The sequence below is a fragment of the Parasteatoda tepidariorum genome, chromosome 7, assembly GCF_982258835.1.
Source record: "Parasteatoda tepidariorum strain Cologne lab strain chromosome 7, Ptep-v5.0, whole genome shotgun sequence".
NCBI lineage: Eukaryota > Metazoa > Arthropoda > Arachnida > Araneae > Theridiidae > Parasteatoda > Parasteatoda tepidariorum.
The window spans coordinates 38,560,195-38,587,898 of NC_141761.1; the positions used below are offsets into that span (position 1 = coordinate 38,560,195).

General features: G+C 27.7%; 1 protein-coding gene and 2 long non-coding RNA genes across 4 annotated transcripts in view; 2 read left to right on the forward strand and 1 right to left on the reverse strand.

The window, feature by feature from the left end:
* The first annotated feature begins 314 nt into the window (after positions 1–314).
* On the forward strand, positions 315–5,297 carry LOC147807024 (uncharacterized). Its single transcript, XR_015435452.1, has 3 exons — positions 315–600; positions 2,752–2,811; positions 4,690–5,297. It is a non-coding gene; the product is annotated as an uncharacterized LOC147807024 (long non-coding RNA).
* Positions 5,298–8,300: 3,003 nt separating this feature from the next.
* LOC147807025 (uncharacterized) lies at positions 8,301–14,375 on the forward strand. The gene is made up of 5 exons (XR_015435451.1): positions 8,301–8,443; positions 9,752–9,821; positions 11,457–11,671; positions 12,292–12,385; positions 14,184–14,375. It is a non-coding gene; the product is annotated as an uncharacterized LOC147807025 (long non-coding RNA).
* Positions 14,376–19,479: 5,104 nt separating this feature from the next.
* Helz (Helicase with zinc finger) overlaps positions 19,480–27,704 on the reverse strand; it is a 43,385-nt gene continuing 35,160 nt past the window's right edge. For both annotated transcript variants that reach the window (XM_016061874.4, XM_016061873.4), the window contains exons 13-16: positions 26,257–26,364; positions 26,105–26,180; positions 23,208–23,403; positions 19,480–22,052 (exon numbers count right to left, since the gene is read on the reverse strand). In XM_016061874.4, the coding sequence (XP_015917360.2) occupies positions 19,739–22,052; positions 23,208–23,403; positions 26,105–26,180; positions 26,257–26,364 (2,694 nt within the window). In that variant the 3' untranslated portion in view covers positions 19,480–19,738. The remainder of the gene's footprint in view (positions 22,053–23,207; positions 23,404–26,104; positions 26,181–26,256; positions 26,365–27,704) is intronic.

Below are 27,704 nucleotides of genomic sequence, written 5' to 3' on the forward strand. Positions count from 1 at the left end.
TTGGTCTTTGAAAGCGTATATTAGTTTAAAATGATACGGACTACATCCAATGATGCTGCCATCTAGTGAGATATATGAGACATAAAAGTCTCCTTTTTCCTTTAAAGAGTGTCGTAAATAAAATTTACAATTTAAGTAACTCACACCCCAGGTAGCAAAAAGATATGATCTAATATTAGAAAGATGCAATATAATACTGCCCTGCTAGAAAACGCAACGCTCTTGAATCCTATCTTCTAATTTTAGAACTAATATTATATAAAATAAAATAGTATTCGATCTAACATTCGGACTTTCAAAATAATCATCTATTTCATTACTTTTGGTACAGCGTCACATTTTTGCGAAAGGTTATCCCATATTATTAATAAATAAACATTTATTTATGAAAGAAAACAATAAATTAAATATTACTTAAAATGTCATTTTTAGCCAATGCAAAGAAAGCGAAAAATAATATTAGTAGTAGTTTGCGAACGATTGAACTCAAAAAACTTTTTCAACTGTTGAATCTTGTCCCCCTTCTTCCTCGTTGGCTTCCTCTGTTCGTTTGTTTACGGCGCCATTGTTAGAACTTAGCTTTCTTTTCAATTACATAAGGTATTTATAATTTAGTAATTTTTTGAAAACTTTATACATTTCAATGATAGTTACATGAAACGTTAAAGAAGTATTGTAAGTAATGTTTTTGCTTTAGTTAAAAATCATGTATCAAATAAAGTCAGTTTATATTATGAATTGTGATCATTATTGTTCGCACATAGTAGTTGACTTCTGTGTTAAGTTATTGTTTAGCTATAAATAATAAGTAATGTAATTAGTTCAAAATATGCTTGTAAAAGAACTTTTGCTAAGTAATTCGACTGTAACAAAGTTTTTCTGCAACAGTGGAAAAGATAAAAATAATTGTCTGTAAACAAATTAGCCAAGTTAAAACAATTAGAAAATTAATGATCTGCTACTTTTAGCTCAGTTTAGACCATTACATTCTAGAATGTTTAACGTTCAATACAAACAATATTGTTACCGTATTAAAATTTCATGTCTAAAATATTGTAAAACAAAGAATTAAACATTTTTATTTAAATTTCTTGGGGATATTTCAGTATCGTGATTTGTCCCGCCAAGTGCAATCACCAAATAGATTTTAAACTTGTAACTTTTTTAAACAAAAATATGTATATGTTTGCCTGGGGTTGTACCTTTCGAGTTTGTCCTATTCTGTAATGTTTCTTTTAGTTTAATAAATATTTATTAAATAATTATTATGATAACAATTAGTCTAATAAATAATTATTGTTTAATAAAGTTTTTAAATAAATTTCTATTACATATAATCTGAGACTAAAGATTTAATTAAGCAATAAAAAAATAAGTGTTATGCATACTGACTTTTAAATGTAATGTAAATATATTTGGGGGGAGGGACAATATATATATTACAACTTTGAAATATGTGAATTGTTAAAGAATTCTCCGAAATGGTTTTTTCAACCATAAATTGATGAATTTGAATTCTTATAGTATCTTTTTATATTGATGTACTTATACGAATTTTAAAATAAGCATTTGTTTATTTAATATTTTTCGGCACTCTTTTTGTTGATTTGCCACATAGCGAGTAGTTATTTTCTGATATAATAAAAGAAGTTAAAAGGTTTTGCAATTTGATTTTATTTTTAAATATCTGAGAGTTTACTTGGGAGTGCTTATGAGCTAAATTCTTTTAGTTGATCTCCTTCCCTCTGCAGTGTTTTCACTACAGCGCGAGAACGCGAGAATCTCGCATATTTTTTTAAATTCTCGCATTAAAAAATGATTACCGCGAGAAATTCGCGCAATCTATAAAAAAATTTCAAAATTAGCGAATTTCTCGCATTTTGAAAAAAATTTCTCTTTTGCGCCATTTAGAATAAAATCCGTTTCACTTTTCTTCCTGAATCTTTTATTATTTTCAACATCTGCCCCATTATCCCTGTTTATTATTTTCAACATCTGCCCATTCCCTATTTACCAGTATTGTTCAGAACCTTTAAGAACAACAGAACACCATCCTTCAGAACCATGGAACCTCTTTCAGAACGCATTTCTCTGCAACCACGTGTTTACCGTAGGTAAGGTTTCTTCATGTAAGACGTTAAAAGTTTTTGCTCGTTAATGTAAGATGGACAAATACCTTGTAAAGCCAATATCTTCTACTCCGAAACGGACAAATGAAAATGAAACAAATGTGGGTAGAAGCGATCAAAACGAAACAAATACGCATTTGAGCAACCTAATGAGAATAGCTGATGAAAAAGTAGATGTAGAACATTTTCCATAGGATGATGCAGCAAAAATATTCAATGCTTTAAAAATTAGAAGATGTTAAAAATGCATCATAATTAAAGAAATTTTATTTTTTTTCAAGTCTCTTTATGTTTTTTTTTTTTTAAATTTTTGAAATCTCACTTAACTTTTTGAAATCTCACCCTGTTTTTGAGAAAGGGTGAGAAATTCTCACCCATTTTTTTTCTGAGATGAAAACACTGCTCTGTGTTATTTTTTGTGTGACACTAACGAAATTTTTTTTACGCTGGTATCGATACCGAAATTTATCATTTAATTTCATTGTAAAGGATATTTCAATTTCTTAAAATCATTTTCAAATTAAATAATTAAAGTTTCAAATAAATATTCAATGTTAAATAGTTTTAAATGTGTTTTTTTTTTTCATTTCAAAATCTAATTTCTTTTCTTTTTAAATTTCAGTATATATAGCTTTTCATCTTCAAGAAAATCTACTATTTTTAAAATAAGCAATGGACGAAAGTAAGCAAATGTTTATTTCACACTTTTTTTGTTGATAACTTGCCACATAGTGAGTATTTATTTTCAGGTCTAATAAAAGGGGTTAAAGAGTTTTGTAGTTTGAATTTTTTTTTTTTTTTAAACATATGATAGTTTGCTTGAGAGTGTTTATGAGCTAAACTCTTTTGTTAATCTCCTTCCCACTGTGTTACTTTTTGCTTTTCGTGTGGCTCTACCAAGATTTTTTGATGCAAGTATTGATACTGCAATTTACTCATTGAATTTCATTGTAAAAGATATTAAAAATTTTCAAATTGCATAATTTAACTTTAAAATAAATATTCATTGTTTAAGAATTTTAAATTTGGTTTTTCCATTGTAAATTTAATTTTCCCTTACAATTTCAGATATAGCTCTTCATCTTCAAGAAATTTTAATTAAAATTTCATGTTTGAAATATTGTACAACAATGAATTAAACATTTTTATTTAAATATAGACTGATTTTTATTTGAATGTTTTTGATGCATCATTATATATATTAATTTGTAAATGATTAAAAAATAAACAATAATATGGTCTATTCAAAATGGTGATTATGGTGAATGTAGAGCTTTGATTAAATTGTATTTTTTAAATAAATTCCTATTAGAAATAATCTAATGCTGTAAAAATTTGTTAAACTATAAGAAAAAAGATATTTGACAAATGTTGGGTATGCATACTGACTTTTAAAGAATGCTATGTCAAAATATTTGGGGGAAGGGGCGAACTATATTTAATATATATTTACAACTTTGAAATATGTGAATTGTTAGAGAATTCTCCTTCTATATGATTTTTTCATCCATGAATTGATGATTTTAAATTCTCATAGTATCTTTTTACATTGATGTTCTTTTACATTAATCAAATTTTAAAATAAGCAATGGAAAAAATTAGCAATTGTTTATTTAACACTTTTCGCCACTTTTTTTGTTGGCTTGTCACAAAAGAGTTTTGCAGTTTGAATTTTTTTTCATTGCAACGATAAAGATAAAAATAAATTTTTTGTAAACAAGTTTGCCATGTTTAAATAATTATTAATTAATCAATTACTTTTTAGTTAAAACCATTGCATTTTAGAATGTTTGAAATTTTATTCACAAGTTGAACACTGTTGTTACATTTTTTGAATTTCCTGTTTAATATATTGTAAAATGGTGAGTTAAATATCTTTATTTTCATTTCATGAATTAGACAGATGTTTTTGATATATGATATATGATTAATTATATTAATTTATAAATGATAGCAAATAGTTAAAAAATAAGCAACAATATGGTCTATTCAAAGTATGTTAACGTTAAATGAAGAACAGTGCTTAAAAGGTGTTGAAATTTTTATTTATGAAGTTCTTAAAAAAAATGTAAACATTTCCTATTGGCTCTATGAGCTTATACAATGTACAAAAATATTTTAACAGTTAAGTGTCATTGTACTTAATCTTTAAAAAAAATTAAAAAGTATTGAATTTGATATATTTTTGTATCTGTATATATACTTGAATATTCACTTCAATTGAAAAGAGCTTAAGCGTTTTGACCTATAATTTCTTCTTTTTTAAAAAAATAATAATTAAGAAAAAATAAAATTATTATTTGAAGGCCGTTATAAGTGAAATAATTTTCTATTCTTTCTTGGTGATACTGAGATTTTTTGGTGCAGGTATTGTTACGGAAATCTACCCATTAAATTGTAAACATTTTCAAATAAAATGATTTAAGTTTTAAAGAAATATTCAATGCTTAATAGTTTTAAATTTACTTTAACTAATTTAATGTTTTCAATATAAAGTAATATAGAGGTTTAAGTTTAGTGTTTTCAATGTAAAGTTAACTTTTTTCTCTTATAATTTTAGCTTCGTCTGCTGGATAAACAAGCTTATCTACCAGGAAGGAGCCATTCATTTTTGAGCTTGGGTGCTGTACAGTGCAAATGGAAATTAATTTCTGGTAGAAAACTAGGAGCCATATGTTCAATCCTGACAGAAAACAAAACGACTGGAGGCTCTCTTTAAATCTGCCGGAGCTGAAAGTTTGAAGAAAGGTGCAACCCTGTGCGATTCGTTTGTGTGATATGCAAAGATGCTGCTGACCAATTTATAAAATCTTTCAGTAAAGCAAAGATTTTCAGTTTATTGCTCTGAAATATAGTTCAGTAGCACAAAAACAAAAAATTGAATTGAAGAAAAACTTTAAACTGTATGAAATGACTGTAAAGTTTTGAATTTTTTTTTAATTTAAAAATAATAATAATTAAAATGATAACACATGGTCCTACTGTTGCTTTTAGAAAAAAAATTTATTTTATTTAATTACAAATACGTGTTCTTAACTTATATTTTAACAAAAGAATATTGATAAGCTTATATTAAACAATGATGGTAAGAATGTATTGCTTTTATAGTTTAGTGAAGTTATATTTATATTGTGTTTTGTTTTAAAATAAAATAATTAAGTAGTGAAATGTTTGTCATGATTTGATTTGATTTATTTTTTTATTCTTAACTACTGCATTGTGTAATTTATTCTAGTCATTATACTTATGTTTAAGTATTATGAAAATTCGAGAAATTTTGAAGATATCAGAAGAAATTTTATTTTAACATCATTGTTAAACATTAACTCTAACTTATGAGCAATTATACTACTAGCATTGTATTTATTAACTTCAATTTTGCAGTTCAAATTTGAGATAAGAAGTGTATATAGATTTTTATGATTTTATAGATTTTTGCAAAGATTTAAATTAATGTAATTGTAAAATAATGATAATAGTAAAAATTTCTTAGGCTTAATATTTAAAATTTAGCAGAACATTTATTTATATTATTGTAAAAACAGAAAATTTAAATCAACTTAAAGAAGAATCTTGTTTAAATTTTTATACATAAAATTCTTTGCAAAAGCAACTTTTTTAAATGCATAATATATGTTTTTTTAAGGCTAATTCTTCATAACGCATACTATATAATCAGAGAAAAACGATTTTGATCACTAATACGAAAGGCAACTTTTAAAAGATAATGTAAAAAAATTTATTATTTTTTCGTCTCATTCTTGTATGCAATTATATGTTTGTGCAAATTTAATTTAGATAATATGATATTTACTGACAGTTTTGAAATTAAAATGTTATGTTAATTTTTTGCAAAGATTGTTAGTTTAATAGAACATAACACCTTTAAATAATTATCGAATTGATGAAAATTCCTGAAGTTATTCTAACATTATTAAAAAAAAATATTAGTAATTTTCGTGATATTAGTTGCTTTCCTGGTTTCATTCCCTGGAAAAATTTCTACCTTGCGTTTGAGTTTTGTTTTTAGGTGTTTTGCTAAATAAAATTTCAAATACTAAAAGAATAAAGTTACGTAAGTATTTCTCCATTTAGCAATTCCAGTGAAAAAAGAAGGGGAAAAAAATATGTGTAAATTTGTTGAAGTAAGTAATTTGAATATTTTTAAAATTTTTTCTTTATTGTGCCAATTATTACAAGTAATGTCCACTTAAAAATTGAACAATTGTAAGGGGAAAAAATTTTAAGTTTAAATTTCCACTCAGTTCAAATGTAAATATATAACTTTATAATTATATAGTGTGGTTTTTATTATATAATTTCAGAATATAAATAATGAATGATAATTGTGAAACCATTTAAAAAAAATATATATTACAAACTAACAAATTAAACTAAGATTTTAATAAAATAAACCCAGTTTTTTTTAAAAAAAAATTAAGAGTACATTTTAAAATTAAAGACTTGAAAATTATTAATGATATAAAATTTGTCAGAAAACCCATTGTATGAATAAAAGAAAAAAATATCAATAAAAGTTGCAATAAAATATTTCCTAATTTAAATATTCGAAAAAATCAGCTGAACATAAGATATACTTTGGAGTAAGGAGGAGAAAAATGGAAGGTAGCAGAATTCTCTAATATAATTTTATTTAGTATTTCTGTATTGCTAAGTAAATGATGCATGGAATAACATAAAACTACTGTTCTATGTTTTACTGCTTCACAACAATACAGAAAATTAAGTAAAATTGTATCGTCGAATTATTCTACTACCATCCATATTTTCCTCTTGCTTACTCCAAAAAAATAAAAAGCAGAATAATATCAGAAAATACAAAATCTAATATTATATAGCATCAAAACTAACGCAAAAGAATATTATGGCGAACGCTAGATAATATTAGTTTGCATTGAATCTAATATTATAAAAGGCTGAGCAAACAGCGACCTTTTATATCTTTCTAATATTACAAGTTGTGTAATATAACGTTAGATTTTGCCGCTTTTCTGATATTATCTAATGTTATGTGCTACTTGGGACGTCATTAAGATATTTTTACTTTTTATCTATTAAGAGAAGTGGAACAAAATATCAACAACATTTTTATTTTTCAAATTAAAAACAATAAAATAAATCCTTTTTGATTGAAAAGAAAAGAAGTAACTCTGTTATTAAATATTTAAACCAAGAAATTTAACTACTTAAAAATATTGTTGTAACATTGGAAACTATAATTACTATTTTTTATGTAAATAATTATGATAAATAAATATTTTTTCTAAGAAAATAATTTGTTTTCATTAATTATTGAAGTTTCCTCCAACATCCAAATAAGCTACGATATTTTTTAATCTAACAGTAAATCGATATTTTTTAATCTAGACTAAATTTTATTAAACCCATAAAATTATAATACTTTTTGAGTTATTTGTGCTATATTAAATTACAATTTTCAGTGCCTAAATCCTGTCTGAAGATCAAATGTGCATTGCTAATGCTGAAAAATAAGAAAACTAATTTACATGCGCGGAAAATGTGCTTATTTTAAAACAAGCAAATAGTCTTTGATTTTGTTTTATAAATCATAGTTGAGCTTAAAATAATTATCATGCCTTACATTAATATTCACTTCTTATATTCCATCTACAGTGCTCACACTTATTCCTATTCACCTAATTTCACTTAATTTTTAAATTAATTACTGAGCTAATCCTAATTATATATATATATATGGAAACTGATTAAAAATATTTTTGAGTGCTTATTTTTTGTTGAAAAATTGGGAGTACAATTAGCTAAATAAAATCTGAAGTGCAAAACCTTATAAAATAATTAACACAAATTTACCTCTATCCTGCAATACCCAAGTAGCACAGAAACATCGATCTATACCGTGGCCGTTCCTATCAATATTTTGAAAGCGGAGGAATATAGATACTGTGAGCAAGTTATTGAATGAATTCCGTCAATGAAACTTTAAAAGTATTTTTCTTGAAACACTCTTTATTAAATATATTTTAGTTCCAAAGTTCAAAATATTTGTTAGAAAGATAAAAATGAGTAAAATTTCTTTATGCTTGCTCACATTAGTGAAAGTAAAAAATAGAATTCCGTGAAAACGATATTGAACGGGATTGGAAGGTGAAGCGAACTTATATTGTTATCAACAAAGTTAATCGATATGAACGCTTGTCACGTGATCTTCAGCTCTGACGTCACGCTTTACGATTTGTATGTGTTAAGTATGTTATATCTCCTACTAAAAGCATAATAATGTCGTCAAAAGTCACCTTACTGATTTAATTTAGGTAAGCAAAGTTTATTCATCTTCTATTTACTTGTATAAACTCTATTAATATTGTGTCAGGTCTTCATTTTTTAATTGCAATGTTTAACTTTTATACTTAGGTTAAGCCTACATTATCAAAACATTTCATTATAAAAGATCCTATGTAGCTGGTTTTGAATTATAATTAAGTTAGTAGTTTTTAACTTTTCGTTAATTTTAAATAATATTATCGGAATAATTTCTAATTAATGACGTAAATTCATTGTCAAAGTTGTTTGTTCAGAATCGTTTACTTGTTGGCTGGGATGTTAAATGTTATGTTTTACAATCTATCTAATTTTTATTAAATAAATTCACTAGCTTCGTAAATAATTTTTTATACGATGAAATGTTTCTAATGTAATTTATTGTGTGAACAAGGTTCATAGCATTGTAGTTATGAGTGTATAAATACTTTTCATAAAAATTAAGTCTGTCAACGTTAATTCTGTGTGCTTATTAACAGTTAATTCGTTTTAAAACATGCAAAATTGTGCTCAAAGTATACATAATTTATCAAAATATTCATGTAAGTGAATTGTAGTAAAAGGTTATATAGATTTTATAATTATGTCTAAAAGTAAGATAAGCCATATGAAAATATTAAACAATTTTAAAAAAAGAAATAAGTTAAACTTTTCAATTTCTGAAAACAATGATATTCTATTTACCTAAATTTAATCAAGTCTTGTAATATTATTCTCTAAATAAAAGTTCTTAATATATAAGATTTAGTTAATGGTACAAGAATGATTGTAATTCGTTACTACTACAATTTTTTTTTTTAAATGTGTTGGATATCAAGTAAGGTATGTGCTATGTATAAAGTATGATATGTGTTTCTTATGTTACAAGAGTATACTAAAGGAAAATTAAACTTGACACTAAAGGCTCAAAATCAAAGAAATTTTTATGTTTATTTAAACTTCTTTAAAGAATTTTTTGTTTGCTGAAAATAATAATAAAAATTTATAGATAAAAAAGGGAAATTTAAATGTCAAAAATAATATCAAAATGTGTTAATATACAAAATATTAAAGCTGTTCACTTTTTTTTTATCTTTAAAATAACTTTAAAAACTGAAGTATAATTTGGATAAGAGTGCACCAACTAAAACTTATAAGTTTCTAAGATTATGATTAGAAAATGTTGGTCAAAGCTTTTCTAATTAAATATTTTATTGTTTTTCAGGCTTTGAAAGAACCCGGGGGAAATTGGGTTTTTTCATTTAGTGCTCATAAACTTTTAAGTTTTACTGTATAAATATTTTTATTTATTAATTTTGCAGGATCTCAGAGAATGAAGGATCTCAATTTTTCGCAAAAGAGGTACCTCTCAGAAAAACCAAGACAGACCAGGTATTTATTTATATATATATATATATATATCAGGGTTGGCAGGTTTTTGACATGTGACAGTTTTTGACAGTTTAAACCATGGTTTAAACCGTCACGTCAAAAACCTCATTGTCAAAAATGTCGAAAATGTCAAAAACCTATATTCATATGTGAAATTTAATTATTACATAAAATTTATATATTTTTTAAAGGATAGTGTTTCTAAATATGTTCTAGAAAAAATAAATTTAAAATTTTGAAGTAACACTTATATTTTGAATAGTAACCAAAATCTTGTACTTTTGAAAACTCACATCTTTTGTAATATTACGTATTCATTTTCATGTGTTATTGAAAATCTGCAGTGATATTATTAAGAAATTTATTTATAACCAAATTTAGTGTATAGTATAGTATACTAAAAATTAGACATTTTTAAAGATAAATATTAGCAGTTTTGTACGTTAGACATCTTCTTTTAAAGAAAAATCTTTTTAATATTTTTTTAAATTTTCTTAATAATCTTTTTAACATAAGACAATACAAATTTAAGTGCTTTCTGTTAAATACACAGAGTAGTTAGTGTCGATTTTACCTTAATTTTAATCAAAAAATATTTTAAAACCCGCTGATTACCTATAGTATAATTAAATTTCAATATAATGCATGGCAACTGTTGGTAGTTTTGAAGTTCATATATATTCTTGGCAAACTTCAGTTTTTGACATTTTTGACGGGTTTTTGACGGTTTAAACCAGTATTATACCCTTGTCATGTCAAAAACCACTTTTTGACGTCAAAAACCCAACCCTGATATATATATATATATATATATATATATATATATATATATATAAATATGTTATTTATATATATATATATATATATATATATAAATAATATGTGCTATATATATATATATATATATATATATATATATATATATATATATATATATATATATATATATATATATATATAAACAGATCTATGTGTGATTCTTATTAAATAAGATTATAACTTAGCTGTGATTCATTCTAAAATATTAATGTGTAGAAATTAATTTTGTAATGTCTTATCTTATACTGATATCTATTTACAATATATATCAAGTAGAAATGTTATATTTTGATGTGATAATTTGTTACTGTTTTATCTTATTCTTAATGCCTTCATGTAAATGATTAGAATTTATTTAGAAAAAGAGTGCACTTGTTTATTTATACCACTATCAGTAATTTAATGAATAAATGTCAGACAGTTCTTTCATTGTGTTGCAATTTCACCAACATAGGTGTATAATTCGCTCTACTCAGCCTTTTAGCTATTAAGTAAATAAATAAATTATGACATCAGACTATTTTGTATTCTTGTCACCGAACAGAGCAATTGCAAGATGAGAAAACTAGTATAAATTAAGGAGCCTCGAGTAACAATTTTTATTTTGAATATTTTTTCCTCATTTATTTTTCATGAAAAATTTGCATGTTATTATATTTAAAAGAGTGTATTTAGTTTATGTATTAGTAAATGTATATAGTTTTCATTTTTTGTAAATTAACTTGGTGTTTTTATAAAATACTTAATCATATTATTAGCATTAAGAACACATTTATAAAACTGCACATACTTAATCTCTTGTATTTGTTATTTTAGTGACTAAGATGTGTAACTGTGTGTTAGAAAATCAAGAGGAGATTAAATAGTTAAGAAAGGAAATTAAAGAAACGAAGGCTCTGAAAAAGAGAAAGATAATTCAACATCTGTTCTTTTAGAATTACCAAGAGGTATTGAGTTCCCGTTTTCTTCGGATGGTGATCTTAATCAATTAGAGGAAAAGTTGAAAGAAGATAAGAATTTACAGTTTGCTTGTAAGTGAACTTATTGTAATTATTTTTATGATTGAGTTATTCAATGGTATTGTAATCATTCCATAATTTTTTTCTCCATAGAAAGCATTTTATTTAAAATGGAGCTATTATTATTATGATCAAAAAAATTACAATTGCTCATTGGATCCTTTGGTATAAGAACCTTTGCCCTAAAGTATAGACCAGTGAATCTTAACCTTTTCAAGCCTTGTTGTTCCCTTAAAAAGCAAAAAAGAATTTCACCATCTTATTTGTTCTGTACTTGAGGGTGTATGGAGAGTTTAAATGATTATTCTATATAGACCGGGCAATAAATCGATGCATCTCAAAATATATACGTAACACATATATCGGCAGGCCGATATAATGACTTTGGTTTTAGATGATGCATCAGAAATCTGATTTAAGCAATTGATAGTTACTTTCATTTTAGGGGATGTATCAGCTGCGGAGTTGTTGATGGCATCTATTTTACTTATTTTTAACAAGTGTACATATTAAATAATACTTGAAAGTGGGCTAGCTAATATAAATATTTCAATTCTCTTTTAGATTAAATTTTAACATAATTTGTATTGTCTTGTAGCTGTTTGAATAAATTAACAAACTTTTGTTTCCAGATTCGGTATTTTGAATCCATATGCTGGCATTGTAACTTAGGTGAAAAGAAAGTCCTCATTTGAAAGAGTGCCTGCCATCACTAATGTCATTTGGGTAAAATTGTTGATTAAAATATTATTTATTTTTATTAATATGTATATGTGATATTTTTTCCTTCCAGTTTTTAAATGCTTTAAGGAAAAAAAAATGAAGTTTACTATCTGAATAACAATTCCAATTGCAAATAATAAATCGAAATATTTAGAATTCCTCTCTTTTTGTATTAAATTTTACAAACATTAATTTGCAGTTAATCCTTAACGTTTCTAAATTTTAAGGGAGTTTTAAGTAAGGATTTTTCGTGTATATTCACAATTTTTTAATATGTATTAGTATATATCATCAGTAAATTTTTATCTTTGTAAGCTGTAGTTAAAGGCAGCATTATAATTAAATTTAATTTAAGAATAATTCTAGGAAGAGATTCTCTCTATTTGAAAAATACAAAATAAAAATTTGTTCCCATGTAAAGGAAACCAGATATTGCAAAAAGGTTTCAGAAATCCAAACCAAAAAAGTGAGCAGGAGAGAGAGGCTTGAAAAACTTAATTTTCAAAGTCTAACACAGTTGTAAGTCAATAGTTTTTGGATCACAAAAAAAAGTAACTTTGTAGAAGGAAGAAAAAAACCGATTACATTAAAGAATTGAATGCATTTGGGAGTGCAGTGTTTTTATAATAAGTTTAAGCTTTTGTTTAATTATACTTCTAAGTATATGCAATCATAAGTAATCAATATCAGATCTAAATTTTAAAAATAAATCTTATTTTCAACTTCAATACTTTTTGTGTATTCACATTAGTATAAGAGAATGTTCTTTAATACATAGAAGTAAAATTGAATATTAAGAAATACAATTAAAACTGAACCGATAAGCTTTTTCTTATAGTATTTTTTGTTGTTAAAGAATTAATTATTTAATCAAATATACAGCATTGCCGCTTGAATATTGACAGTTTTACAAAACAGTGTCTAATGCAGCATGCCCTTTTTTAGTCCGTGTGTCGATTCTCTAAGCCAGTGATTCTCAACCGCAGTGCGGCGGCTCTTTTTTGTGCTGCCAAATTCTTAAAATGTTCTTGAAATGTTCATAAAAAGTATATATATACTTTTTATAATTTTTCTATGCTTTAACCATGTGAACATCTTTGTCGGCGATTGCCTTGTCTCTGACAATCTTAAAATAAGATGGAATAGTGTCTTTGACACGCAGTTTTAAAAAAATGTTGAAATAAGTAGGGAATTTAATGACTATTAAAATAATTTATTAACAAAGGAAAGCAAGCTAAATATTAACTTGCAAGTGGAAATATAAGTTAATCATTAAAGTAAGCTATGCAATATAAACAAATTAACAAAGGATAACTTTAAAAAACCTAATATATAAACAAATTAGGAAAGGATAACTAACAAAAAAATAAGCTAAAAATTAATTAGCAAAAAAAACTAGTTAACAAGAAATCACAAAAAATAACAGTTAATAACTATAGAAAACAAGTTAACGATTAATAACTAGCAAAAAGAAGGAAAAAATAAATGTTACTTACTTATAAAAAAATCATTCGAAAGAAATAATTAATCCCTTAATAAACGTGCTTTTGTAGTACATATTATTATCACCAACTATTAAACACATCTAATTTTTTTTCATTGTGTGCTGTCAAATTCCGAAATCGTTAAAAGTGTGCCGCAACAAAAAAAAAGAAGGTTGAGATACATTGCTCTAAGCTCTTCATTCAGTTTAGTTCTCTAAGTTTTGTTATATACTCATTAATAAACTGTGTTTTGTTAGTTAGTCTTTCAGTTTTTATTTTTTAAATGTAATTAATATTACTCAATGTTTTACTTCCAGCTACAGTACTCAAACGTTTTGAGGCCGAGAGATTGCGGAAAAATTTGGGAAGGTCTGCTACAGCCACTGATTGGGTAGGACGAAAACCTAAGATAATTGACGTGATCAATTCTTTGGACTTGGAGACCCAAGAATGGGCCAATTTGTTTTACTAAATTTTTAATGTTTATTCAAATAAAATATTCATAGCTACTTTTTGTTTTATTCCTCTGCATTCACACCTTCTATATTAAAAAACACGTTCATATCAGAAGGGTAAATTTTAATAAACTCATAAAATTATAATACTTTTTGAGTTATTAGTGCTGTTGTGTAATATATTAAATTACTAATTTTCAGTGACTGAATCCTGTCTGAAGATCAAATGTGCATTGCTAATGCTAAAAAATAAGAAAACTAATTTACATGTGTGGAAAATGTGGTTATTTTAAAACAAGCAAATAGTCTTTGATTTTGATTTATAAATCATAGTTGAGCTTAAAATAATTATCATGCCTTACATTAATATTCACTTCTTATATCCCATCTACAGTGCTCACACTTATTCCTATTCACCTATTTTACACTTGATTTTTAAATTAATTACTGAGCAAATCCTAATTATATATATATATAATATTTGGAAACTGATTGAAAATATTTTTGAGTGCTTATTTTTTGTTGAAAAATTGGAGTACAATTAGCGAAATAAGAATCTAAAGTGCAAAACCTTATAAAATAATTAACACAAATTTACCTATATCCTACAATACCCAGTGAAAATTTTTTCTTGAATAGCGTATCAAAATTATCGATCGGTGTTCTGCCGCATCTTTAAATGCTTATTAATATCTGTTGTACGAATAACGTGATGAAAATATTCATCGACGTTCTACTGTATCCGTAAACGCCGTGGAATATGGTTTTTTCAAACTCGACATTCTACGGCGTTATTGAGATATCGATCTATATCAAATTTCACAATGTCGTACAATATAAAAAAAATCTGACGTTTTTACATAGATCGATGTTTCGGAACAACATCGATCGAAGTCGTAAGCGAAGTTTTTTCGAGATCATTCGATATTGAGTGCTACTTGGGTACCCAGTGAAAAATTTTTCTTGAATAACGTATCAAAATTATCGATCGGTGTTCTGCCGCATCTTTAAATGCTTATTAATATTTGTTGTACGAATAACGTGATGAAAATATTCATCGACGTTCTACTGTATCTGTAAACGCCGTGGAATATGGTTTTTTCAAACTCGACATTCTACGGCGTTATTGAGATATCGATCTATATCAAATTTCACAATGTCGTACCATATAAAAAAAATCTGGACGTTTTTACATAGATCGATGCTTCGGAACAACATCGATCGAAGTCGTAAGCGAAGTTTTTTCGAGATCATTCGATATTGAGTGCTACTTGGGTTGTGGTTGGGTTGAACCACTGCGGAATTCCACAGTGATTCTTCTTTTTATTATTTCTCACTTAACATTAAAAAAAAGCATATTAGCAGACAAAATTATGGTATAAAAGCTGACCTTAATTATCAATTACAATCAATAAGTGTACGAAACAACCGATTTTGATACTGGTTCTGCCATCTAGCAATGATTGTATATACAATAAATTTGGAAAAAGTATGGTATGACAAATTAGCTTTTAACGCGACGAGCATGTTAAATTTTCCGAACTCCTCGTTAACTTTCCTCACGAAAAACCAATATTTAACTTATTTTTAGAAGACATTTTTATGGATAGAAATTAATTTTTTGCTAATTTACGAAGATGTGAAATTCATGTTGTTTGCAACTAAAAGAAAAAAAAAAAAATTGGATTTTTTTAACTAATTAAAAAAATAAAGCAAACAATGCTAAAATTAATCAAATTTAAAACACAAGAGTAGATAGAAAAAAAATTATCGATGCAAGGATTCCGTTATTATAATTAAATGGAATTGCGAATGGAAAGAAAAACATTAACGATCGTTAATGTTTTTCTTTCCATTAACAGACAGTTACGACAGTTAAGCAGTGACCTTTAAAAGCAAAAAAATTTTGTAGGAATGGTATGTAACTTTAAAAAAAAAAAAAAAAACAGAAACAATCTGTCTTCATAAGCTTGTTGCATTACTGCGTCTGTCAAAAAAGTTTATTTCATAGAAGTGGTTACAGCAAAAAATTTGGAGCGGGCAATTATAAAAATTTATCCAACAATTGGAAATGATGGGTACATTGAATCTAATCCATAATATCGAATGCAAAGTTCTATATCTTTCAAAAAATTACAAAACTCAGTTCGATTCCTTTAAACTTTGGATTCCCTGCCCTAAAAAGTTTTTGGGGCCAGAAGTTGCAGCCCCCGTTTCTATTACATCAATTATCGAGTGTTTACCCAAAGCCTGAGCTGCAACCAAAGACAAATCAACATTGTTTCTTAATCCTCACGAAAAACCAATATTTTCATGATAAGTAATTAGAATTTGAAACAGTGATGTTCAGCTAATTTTTTTATCATTTGAATAAGAAATCACGTCTTTTAAAAGACGAATTAAGGATATGAACACTCTAGCTAGTCTGAAAACTGTCAAAATATTTGTTAATGATGTAAATAGGGATGAGGAAAGTATTGAAACTGTTCAAGTACAGAGTACCAGTTGAAATTTAACTGCCCTAAATAGTAAAAGTGTGGTCGAAATTTTGACAAATATATTCGATGTTTGTAACTTTCAGGAAACGATTCTAACTTTTATTGGCGATCGAAATGGGCTACAGGTGGAGTAGAGCAGAACTCTTTACCTATGGCAGCACTTCGCATGCTTTCATCTTAAGCGTGTGGAGAGTCATAGAAGAAAGAAGTACGCTAGTTTCTCTCTTGATTACGACCATTAAGGAAACAGGTCTTAAGTTCAAAGACAAGGAAACTAAGCTCACATCACTGATCGTAAGATCAGTGATGTGAGAAGGTTGCCTTGAACACTCCCACCAATTTCTCAACAGAGGAAATTATAAATATTATGAAGATAAATGGCCGCTATAATGAAAACCATGACATCATAAAACCTCTAAAAATAATTCCTCACAGAAAACATGATAAACAGCACACCGTTATACGTGTGAATCATCGTCTCTCTCAACAACACATCTTCTATGCGGGAATCAACAAATTTTTCTTTTAAAAAAAGACTGGTCCATCTAAGATGCCGCAACTGCCAAGGCATCGGGCACCATCAAAGTCAATGCTCCTACAACTGTACTTGTGAACGATGTGGCACAGACAATCACACGTATGAACAGTGCTCCACCGAGGAAGAGTTTTGCATAAACTGATAAACAACGGAACATACGACTGCAACCATACTACCTCTACAGATTAAGGGAACTCCGCTCAGGCCGAAAATTTTAAATATTTAATTTTTTAAGTTCTTTACACTCAGTGTTTTTCTGTATTCTCTTTGACATTTTCTATTTAGTAACCTGATAATCAAAATTGCACCCTACTAGTTTTCATACGCTTAATTTTAATTCTTTTTTTTTTTAAATTTATATATTTTCCCCTTTATCTTCCTAAATTAACATTAGTTTTAATTTTGTTTTAGGCTTTTGTTTAATTCATTCTATTAACTAATCATTAAAATTTTTTCTCCAATTATGTATTATTGGCTAGAAGGTAGTCAGACGTGGACTATACGGTTAAGGGTTTTGCAAATCTAGGTACGTGTCCACGTCTGGAAGAAAAGAAAGTTATACAGCACAAAGCTACTGTTGAAATTAATGTATTCCAGCTAGTTGGTATCAGAAAGCGATTGAAACAAATACATTGCCTTCTCATATTCAATATCAGTAGAGATTTCAGTCCTCTAGTTAAGTCAGAAAGTGTCAAAATTTTGATTGCAACATTCCACCCTCACACACATGGAAACAAATCTTAATTTAGCTGAATACTAATTTAATGAGGCATTGTTTATGCACAGTTGGAATTTGTTTGACACCTGACACAAGAATACCTTTATTTTTGACGTGAACTTGTTATGTGACAGATCTTATGAGCAACTGAGATACTAAAAACTTTCATGTTATATAATCAGTGTTTCACCTTGATGGTGAAAAATATTTTATAATTTTTTTTTCTTCCAAGCTGAGAGCACAAACAATGTTAATATATTTTCTTACTAATGGAAAAAATAAAAGTATTTTTAATTTTAAAATTTATTTAATACTTTCTTTACAATTCAAAAATGTCCTATCAACTTGGGAAACACTAGAAAATGTTTTGGCCAGCTCTAAATGCTTCCTGCAACACAGTTTAAGAACCTCTGAGCTATATTATAGACTACAGTGAAACCTCCAAGAATTTATGACCACTTTTGGACCATTAAAACATCTCCCAGTGGAGGGGCAAACATTTGCATCAAACGTGGAAAAGGTCAAATAAAGAAACAAAAAAAAAAACAAAAAAAAAATCAAAACATAAAATTTAACATAAGAAATAAGTAGATTAAAATGTATTTAAAATATTTGTGTTAGGCTCTTATTCAGAGAGCTCTTTAAGACAATACAACACGTTGCAGTCAGTCAGAGTGCATTAAAGACAATGCTATACTTTTCTTCTCTTTTAAAGCTAATATGATATAAAATAAATGCAAACTTAAACAAAAAACATAATTGTTTACATTATTAAAATAGGTTTATTATTCATCATTGGAAAATTTGTTTTTACACAGAATTATATCAGTTAGGACCATTTTTAGAGACGTTAAATTTTATCGATCCATCTTATGATGCCAACAGAATTGGCCTTTCCACACAGAGAAAATGACACTGACAAAATTTAAAATCGTTTTAAAAAAATCATATACCTTTGATAACAATTTTTAAGTCAATGGAGGTAACCTCGAAGAACGATCAACCTCCATCGACCATTTTACTGTAGAATGGAGTGGTCGCTCCCGAGAAGTTTCACTGTATCTAACTTAATATTAATTTCATATTAACTTGAAGAAAAAAATTGCATCTAAAGAAAACTAAGTAATAAAAATAGTATTTTGAGGTATATCCTTAAAAATTGTGAAAATGGGCTGTCTAAAATTTAAAGTTAAGATTATTTTCAGCATTTAAACTACATATCTGAAAACAAAATGAATGATTTACTAAATCCCTGGCATATTTCGTGCAGAAAATATGAGAAGTTTTGATATTTCGTGCTGAAGAAAAGTTGCTAAATTGAAACAAAGTGCTGATTTTTTTTCAAGATTTTATTGATATAAATTCATCATTGTGATGTATGTAGAGAATAAAACAGAATACATATTGCACAAATGAAATTTAATGGATAGAAAACACAATGAACTATGTACAGTTAATCACAAAGTGATACTAATATACACAAGTAAGTATACATTCATCTACACATCACATCAATTTGATGAAAATATTAAACGATTAAAGATTTAAAATTACAATCTTGGTAAAACATTTTGTTCTTCCATTATATTAATGCACTGCTTCATGTATATATATATATATTATGTAAATAGAACATTTTTCAAATGAGCTAAACTACACAGTGTCATTGTTGAGGGGAACTCAATATTTTAGCGTATGTCATACCTTCTGAAGATATTTGTGGATAACGCAATGACGAATCATTATTAGGTTGTAAATTGATGCCATAGACAAAAGGACTAGAAGAGCTTTCAGATGTTCTAGGGGTGGGTTTTCGAATAACTTTGGATGTATCTTTACTATTGGGACAAATATGAGAGAGAAGATCAGGAATATCTGGGTAGGATACAGATAACGGACCAGCTGTCATCACACCTGAGTATTCTGAACTTTTAGAAACCAACCCATCATCTATTCTTGCAAAATCTAATTCATAATTGTTGGAATTGTAAGTTGGTGGTAGATTTCGGAGACGATTTAAATATGAATTTTGCTGATTTCCACCATCAGGAAAAGAACACATCAGAGCCCCCCTTGAATCATTATTTGTTTCATTGAAAGAATTTATTGGTGGTGCATCTGGTGTACCAAAAATATGCCGCAAATTTTCTTCTGTAGCTTCTCCTCCAAAATGCCTATTGTGGTATGCACTTGAAGAAAATGCATCCTCTTGTAAATCCCCATTGGGAATTTTATTTTGAACCGGACTCCTCACAGATAATTTTGACATCTCATAAACTGGTGGATCATTTTGGCAGCTTCCATTCATATTTTCAGACACCCAAGGATAAACAAAATTGCCCATATTTGAATGAGGTTTTTGAACTTCCTGTTTATTTCTGTCACTATTGTTGAAGGTTGCATCTAACTTATCTAGGGAAAATATATGAGGCATTGAGAAAGGGTTAAAAGGAACTTCTGAATTTAATGATTCAGAATTATTGAAACTTTCTTGTGGCCTAGATATATTATTGAATACTGGTCTTGGTGATGAATAACAGGGAATATTTCTAGCAACAGGAGTTGGTGTTTCTGGAATATTATGAGAAGGTGACTGGAACCGGGCATTTCTCATTTTTCTCTGGTATACCTCTTGAAGAGCTTCTTGGTCTCTTTTAATGTATAGAAGCAAAACTACAAAAGCTTTTGCAGCTTGAGAACCCTCAGAAACCACCAAATTCTGTATATAAGCTTTTATCTGCTCATCATTATCTAAAAACGCTGGAATGTTTGTTCCAGGAGGCAAAAATTTCTGCAAAAGTCCTAATTTTTCAAGAAGAGATGTTTGGACCATAGGTATATTGAAAGCAGGAAGATCAGCTGAATTTGTGCTTTGGAGAGGCTCAGTAGCATTGGGCCATTTATCTGGTGGCGGAGGGGGCACATACATGTGTGCATTTGGAGGCTCGAACATGAAACGCTCTTTTTCACTGGCCATACCATTCATGTCATTGAACGGCATCCTCATATGATGTTCCTCAAATGAATTGACCGAGTTGTTGTGCAAATCAGATTCTGAACGCATCTTGGGAGGAGCCCATACACCATTCATTTGAATTTTTCGTGAAGGATCAGCAAATAAACCCATGTTTAATTCATCTCCACAAAAACCATTTCTTAAAGGAACATTAGGAATTTCTTCAGACTTTGAAAATTTATTTCCTTTCTCAAAATAATTGTTGGGGTAATTTTGTAAAGTGACCGAATTTTCCAGTTCGGTGGATTTCATTTGGAAGCCATTGACATGGCGGTCAACATTATTTAAAAGGTGACGCTTCATTTCTTCAAAATTTTCTTGATTATTATCTTCTGGACCTCTGGTTATTGGCTTATTAGCCACTTGGAACGGGACTTGAGGCTCACTTCTTTTGATGGGTCTTCCTAAACCAAAACCATGGTCAAAGTCCTTCATAGGATGTTCTAACAATGGCGGATTTCTTTGATTGATTATCTTTCGTGGGAAGGGAGCCGTTTGAATACGATTCGGAATATTTGCAGGGCGTTGTTGTGGCAAAGGAGAAGGTAAAGATGGTGAATTAAAAGGATAATTTTGAAAAGGATTTAATTGTGCAGGAGGAATCATAGGAGGTACAACACAGTTTGGAACATTATTTAGCATACCATAAGGATGAGGTGCCGATACCATAGCAACAGCAGGTTGTATTAGAGGAGGGCCCTGAAATGGAGAGGGTAGAGCAGAAAAAACAAAAAAAGGTTGAGGAGGTGGATTGTTAGTGTAAAAGTTCTCACTGGTGGCAGCAGTAGTAACAGGGAATCCATGGTAAACTCGACCAGGAATGAATTCTGGTGCCAGGGGATTTAAAATGAAATTTTTCTTCAACTCCATGCTATCTAATTGTGATCGTAAAGAGTCCCACGTTATTCCAAAGAGACTGGTTTCTTTATGACAAGTAAGTATGAATTTTTCCCACAATTTCCTAGAAATAATAGCTTAATTAACAAATTATAATAGATATATAACTGTCAGACAACAATAAAACAATGCAACGCTGCACAATATTCTTACATTTTTTGGATTTCTAAATCTTTCATTTCACATTTCAAATATATGTTCACTACTTTATCTTGCTACATGAATTTGCGAACTAAATATTTAAATTGTTGACTGTTTCAATACAATTTAGGTCACTTTTTCAGCAAAATAATTCTGCAGCTTAAAAGAAAGAAAACCATTTGACGAAACTCAACCTAATTTGCAATCGATACTATTTAGACAATGAAAATTTAATTTAAATAGAAAATTCAAATTATAGCCATTAGGGACCGAAATGGCATTATAATTGACAAGTAGAGAAAAATTAACAATTTAAATGCATTTTTAAGAGGCATTACATTTTCTATTGCATTTAGCACTTAAATTTCACAAAAGATATTAGCTATTTTGTCTTCCCTTAGTATGTTTTATGCAGATTTTTACATAAAAACTACGTTAAATAAAACTGGCTCTACTTCAACTAAATGCTTGTGTGCTTCTCATATGTAAGCAACAATTTTTCAGTTACCTCAAAACATGAACATTCAACCTACTGTCCTAGTTAGGATAAGAGCTGAAATTTTCAATTAATTTTGATGCCTTAACTTGTAACTCTCCCAGACAGGGACCTTTTTTTTTCTTTCGATATTTTGGCCAAATGTTAGAAAATGCATTAAAAGGGTTAATTTACCATATCTGCTATGCCTATTTTACACCAGAATGGCCTAACAGGGCCATTTTAGTCCATAGTGACAAATAATCAAATTAGCATTTGCAAATTATGTTAGGTTTGATGAAGCAGTTTTCTTAAGATTTAAACACCTCCTAATAATTTAAGAGTAATTTAAAAGAATAATTTAAGTAGCTGGCAAATGGGATTTGATTCATTATTTTGTTTATGGTATAAACCCATTGTGTTAATTTATTTAGATTCTTACAATTGTTTGTGTACTTAGTTTAAGTTTACATAAGTTCAGAAAGTGTTTTATAACTGTTTAGTTTAAAAATTTTGATAAGCAGAAGTAGATGTTTTTTACTCAGCCTGAAATCCTTAATATTTAGAAAATGTTTATGATAGAAAAGGATAGGAAAAAATTACCTGCATTTTCCAACAGAACATAAAGACACAGGATCACCAACAACACACACAAGTGATTGAGCTCTTGTAATGGCAGTGTTGAGTAGTCGAGCATTCGATAAAAAACCATGATCTAAATCGGACTCTGGTTTTGCTTTTGATCCACAAGTTTGACGTGTTCGGACTACACTTAGAAATATGACTCTAAACTGTTTTCCTGGAAAAATAATTTCATCTTAAAAGATATAATCCTAGATAAATATTTTTTCACATACATTCTCTTTTGAATCTGGAAATTCATAAATGTATAACATTAATTTATACATTGGTCTGTGAAATTGATTTAATCAAATGTTTAATGTCTTTGTAAATGTTAAAAATGTCTTTGATGTTTAAACAAAGAAATTAGTCATTAAAACATTTTTTATAACTTACTTGTAAGACAAAAATTAATAAGAAAAATCTAGAAGTGAATGTGAAATTAGAAGTGAATCTTTATTCCATTAAAGAAATGAGTCCTACAATCAGGGTTGGCAAGAGACAGCGGGGTTAGGGTAGTACATTTGGATCATAGATCATAATACCCACATACAAAGTTTTATACCATTCACTCGTACAGTATATTCACCAGAAGGTCATATGCTCCTAAAGTTATTTTATATTCACTTAATACATATAAACGTTAACAAGAAATTTTGAGAATCAAAAAGAATATCACAAGATAAGGTCAGACAATCTGCGACTACTTTTGTTTTATTCAGCTAAAAATCCGCCTCAATCAGGACAATCATTAAAAACAATATTAAAATCCGAAATTAGATTCATAACATTAAAAAACTCCTAGCTATTGTTACTGATATAAATAGAATAAATATATATTAATATATACACTAATAATGATCATAAAGTATAAATAGTACCAAATGTTTTGAAAAAGTTATCAGTCTTAATAATGATGGCATTAATTTTTATTATGTATAATATGAATCATAGTTATAGTAATTATAATGCAAAAATTGTGTATGATTCAAACTGTTAATAAACAGTTATTAAATTAATAAAATGTCCTCAATGACAGAATACAAACTTATTCAGAGTTTTTCAAAGTTTTTGTCAGATCAGTTTTTTGATGTTTTATTTTAAAAATCAGTTTTTGATGTCAAAAACTTAACTCCGCCTTAACCACTTCCCAGTTTTGACCGAACTTCGAACGAGCAACTTTAAGCACTCTTTAAAAATGCTATGCACCATGAATATATATATGTGATGGTAGTAGCCAGGTCAAATGTTCTGGAATGCAGGAAAAACAGGCAGAGGAGTATGACTCGAAAACACTATTTATTAAAACATTTTGAAGAATTAACAGAGCTTTGAATCGCACTTCAAAATCAATGTTTGCGAGTTTTTATCTTAGGGAAAGTAAAAAGTTTGTCCCTATAACAGTGATGAGTTTCACTTACAAACTTTTTTATTCATAACAAAATTTAGTCAGAATAAATTTATTCTGAATGATTATTCATATGCAAAATTTTTGAATAATGATTGATATGTTAGCCCGGAGAAAACTTCTTGAGAAGGCCAAGGCCCACCCTGGGCTGTCGAGCCATTAATGATGATGACACGTGCATAGATGTAAACTAACATACATTGCATGTACTACTTATTATGCATGTACACATAATACGTACACTTGTTCTTACAATGTACTTAACTACGGATTTACTACAACAAAGTATGTAAACACTCAACTTTATTTTACTTATTTATGTAAGCATTAATATACAGTGCTCGTTCGTGTAGATATACACATAAACATACAGCATAGTTAAGTGTGCAATTATGTACAACACATTTATGTTGTCGTGTAGTAACCATTTTTACAATTATTCAGATTCAAAATTACTTGTAATAGTTAGATTATGATTGCTGGTAAAAATAACTGTTTATAATAGTACATATTGGTTGCTTAAAATAAAAGATTTTGGTCATTTGTGATCATATACCAGTAATCGCGTCTTGTTCGCGATTATGATTACAGGGAATCATAATCACTTTTTATCTGAAATCATTACTCATAACTTATAAAAATGACTACAAATAGTTTATTACTATGTACTTTTTATTTGTAGTTGTCACAATCTTAGTCAATTATATTTTTCTGTGCTCATTTCTGTTGAGCAGTGAAATTATTCACTTATTCTCAACTAATGAATAAAGAATAATGACTGATTTATTCTTTATTTAAAATATTTCCGACTAATAAATAAATCTTTATTCATTATTCTGCATGCCCATCTCTGCCCAATAATATATTATGTCTTATGGAAAAAGGAAAATATTAGTAATTACAATTGGTCCATTAAATAGGTCAAGGGTATAATATGGTTTTCACTCTTAGTAAAGGGAAAAACTTAAGTGTTAATTCCTGAATATAAAAATAAAACCAAATGCTGGATGTGAATAATGAAGTGTGTGAAAGCATTAAATTTTGAATAGTAAACTAAGAAGGAGAATTTAGAGAAAAAAATAACATAAAAAGATTATTTAAAGCTGTTTTATGTTACATACATGTTATGGAAAAAAATTACATTTGTAATAGTAAATATTTCTTGAAAAGATATATTCTAAAGGAAATATTTCCTAGATAGATTTTTAAATGAAAATAGGAAGCATGCATTAGAACGTTTAATGCTTTGCCGTTTTGGGAGAAAAAATTATTCTGTTATTAAGGAGTTCGCAGATACTTTGGATTGTATGCAGACAGTTTATAAATGTCTCTCTGATAACAATTTTTCTTATTTAAAGTAACAAATTTATAACTAAAAACTCATCTAATTTAGCTATATCACTTAGCAACCAATTGTTTAATTCATCTATCAACTCTGCAGCAAATATAAATTTAAGAAACTAAAATTTACCTTGAACATTCAGTACTCGTTCTACAGACACACCATGCATCTTCTTTTTTCTTAATTCAGCTCTAATTCTAACAACCTATGATAAATTTCATTATTGTTACGTAGAATTTCAGAGTCATAATTCTAAATAGGAAAATAAAAATCACACAAACCTGGTCATAATAAGGAGTCACAACACCAATACTAGACTCATCTTGAATACCCCATTCAGCAGGCCAGTTGTTTTTAAGTTCACTTACCCGCTCAATAAGTTCATATACCTATAAATTTGGTAAATATTCTAATAAACCAATTTTTCAATATGATAATTTCAATCATGGCAAGTATCAAACAATAGATTTGCATTTTCAATTAATATTCAATCACAAGAATTTTTTTTTAAAAATTTAAACCTATTAACGTGCATGGTATAGTCTTTTTTCAAAGACAAATTAAAAAAAATGTATAAGCTGACAAGTTATTTTTAAATATTTTGTTCTTCTAAACAGCATATATCGGGCATTCTGTTTGTAATGCAGCCTTTTTATTTTCAAGTCATAAACATTTTATTCTTTTAAATTTGTGTTAGCAGCATATATAAAGCATTTTGTTGATGTTCATTTCAGTTGTTGGTTTGTTTCTTCTTTTATTTTCAAGCCACACTTCAAGGTAACTTTTTGTAATGTCAAGCAAAATGTTAAGTCGGTTATTGATTTGTATTTAGAATCAATAACAGACCTTAATGAATCAATAACTTTAATGAATATTTTTTCCCTTTAGAATAGAACATTGTCTTAGATGTTTCTAAGCACCATGTATTGCTTCCTTCCCGAATTTTTAAGATTTTAGTTTTTCATTAGGTAAGATTTCTTTTAAATGAATTAATTGTCCATTTGATTTCATAACATTGATATTATAAAATATATTTAAAAATTTTGATCAAGGCATAAATAGATTAATAAAATAGCAATAAAAAGATCAATTGAACAATGAACATAATTAGAAAAAATTTAAATTTGGAAAATAGCTGATTCATTAAACCTAAAATTAGTAATGAAAATACAATTCTGTATAAAATAGTGTTTTTGTACAATTGTTACTATAATAAAAAATTAATTTTAGTATTTGATGTTTTAATTGTTTTTATTAAAATACAGCAAAACTACTGTTCCTAATAATAAAACTCAACAGTGCTAGGCTAAAATTTTTATCATTAACATAATAATCGAAAATAGAGTCTTAAATTTGAACATAGATTAAAATTATGATATAGTTTGCTGTTTAAATACATTTAACATGTTCAAAGATTTAACTCTTTAATTTTAGATCTCAAAAAATCTTAGTATAGATTGGAAGATCTAACAAGTCAACAGTCCCAAGCAAAACTTTTAGAATTCAATTGAAATTTTACAGGCATTAGAACTGATAAAAAATGCACAGCTTCTTGAAGATTAGCTGATAAATTACAAAAAGTTTATAAAAATAAAAAAGGACATTTTTAAAACAAAATGAAACCTTGGCTAACAAATTTTTTTTTTCTGAAGTCAAATAATTTAAATTTTTGTTGAGATTTTAAATTTACTGGAAAGGGATTTTTGCATTTAAAAATATTTGAAATTGA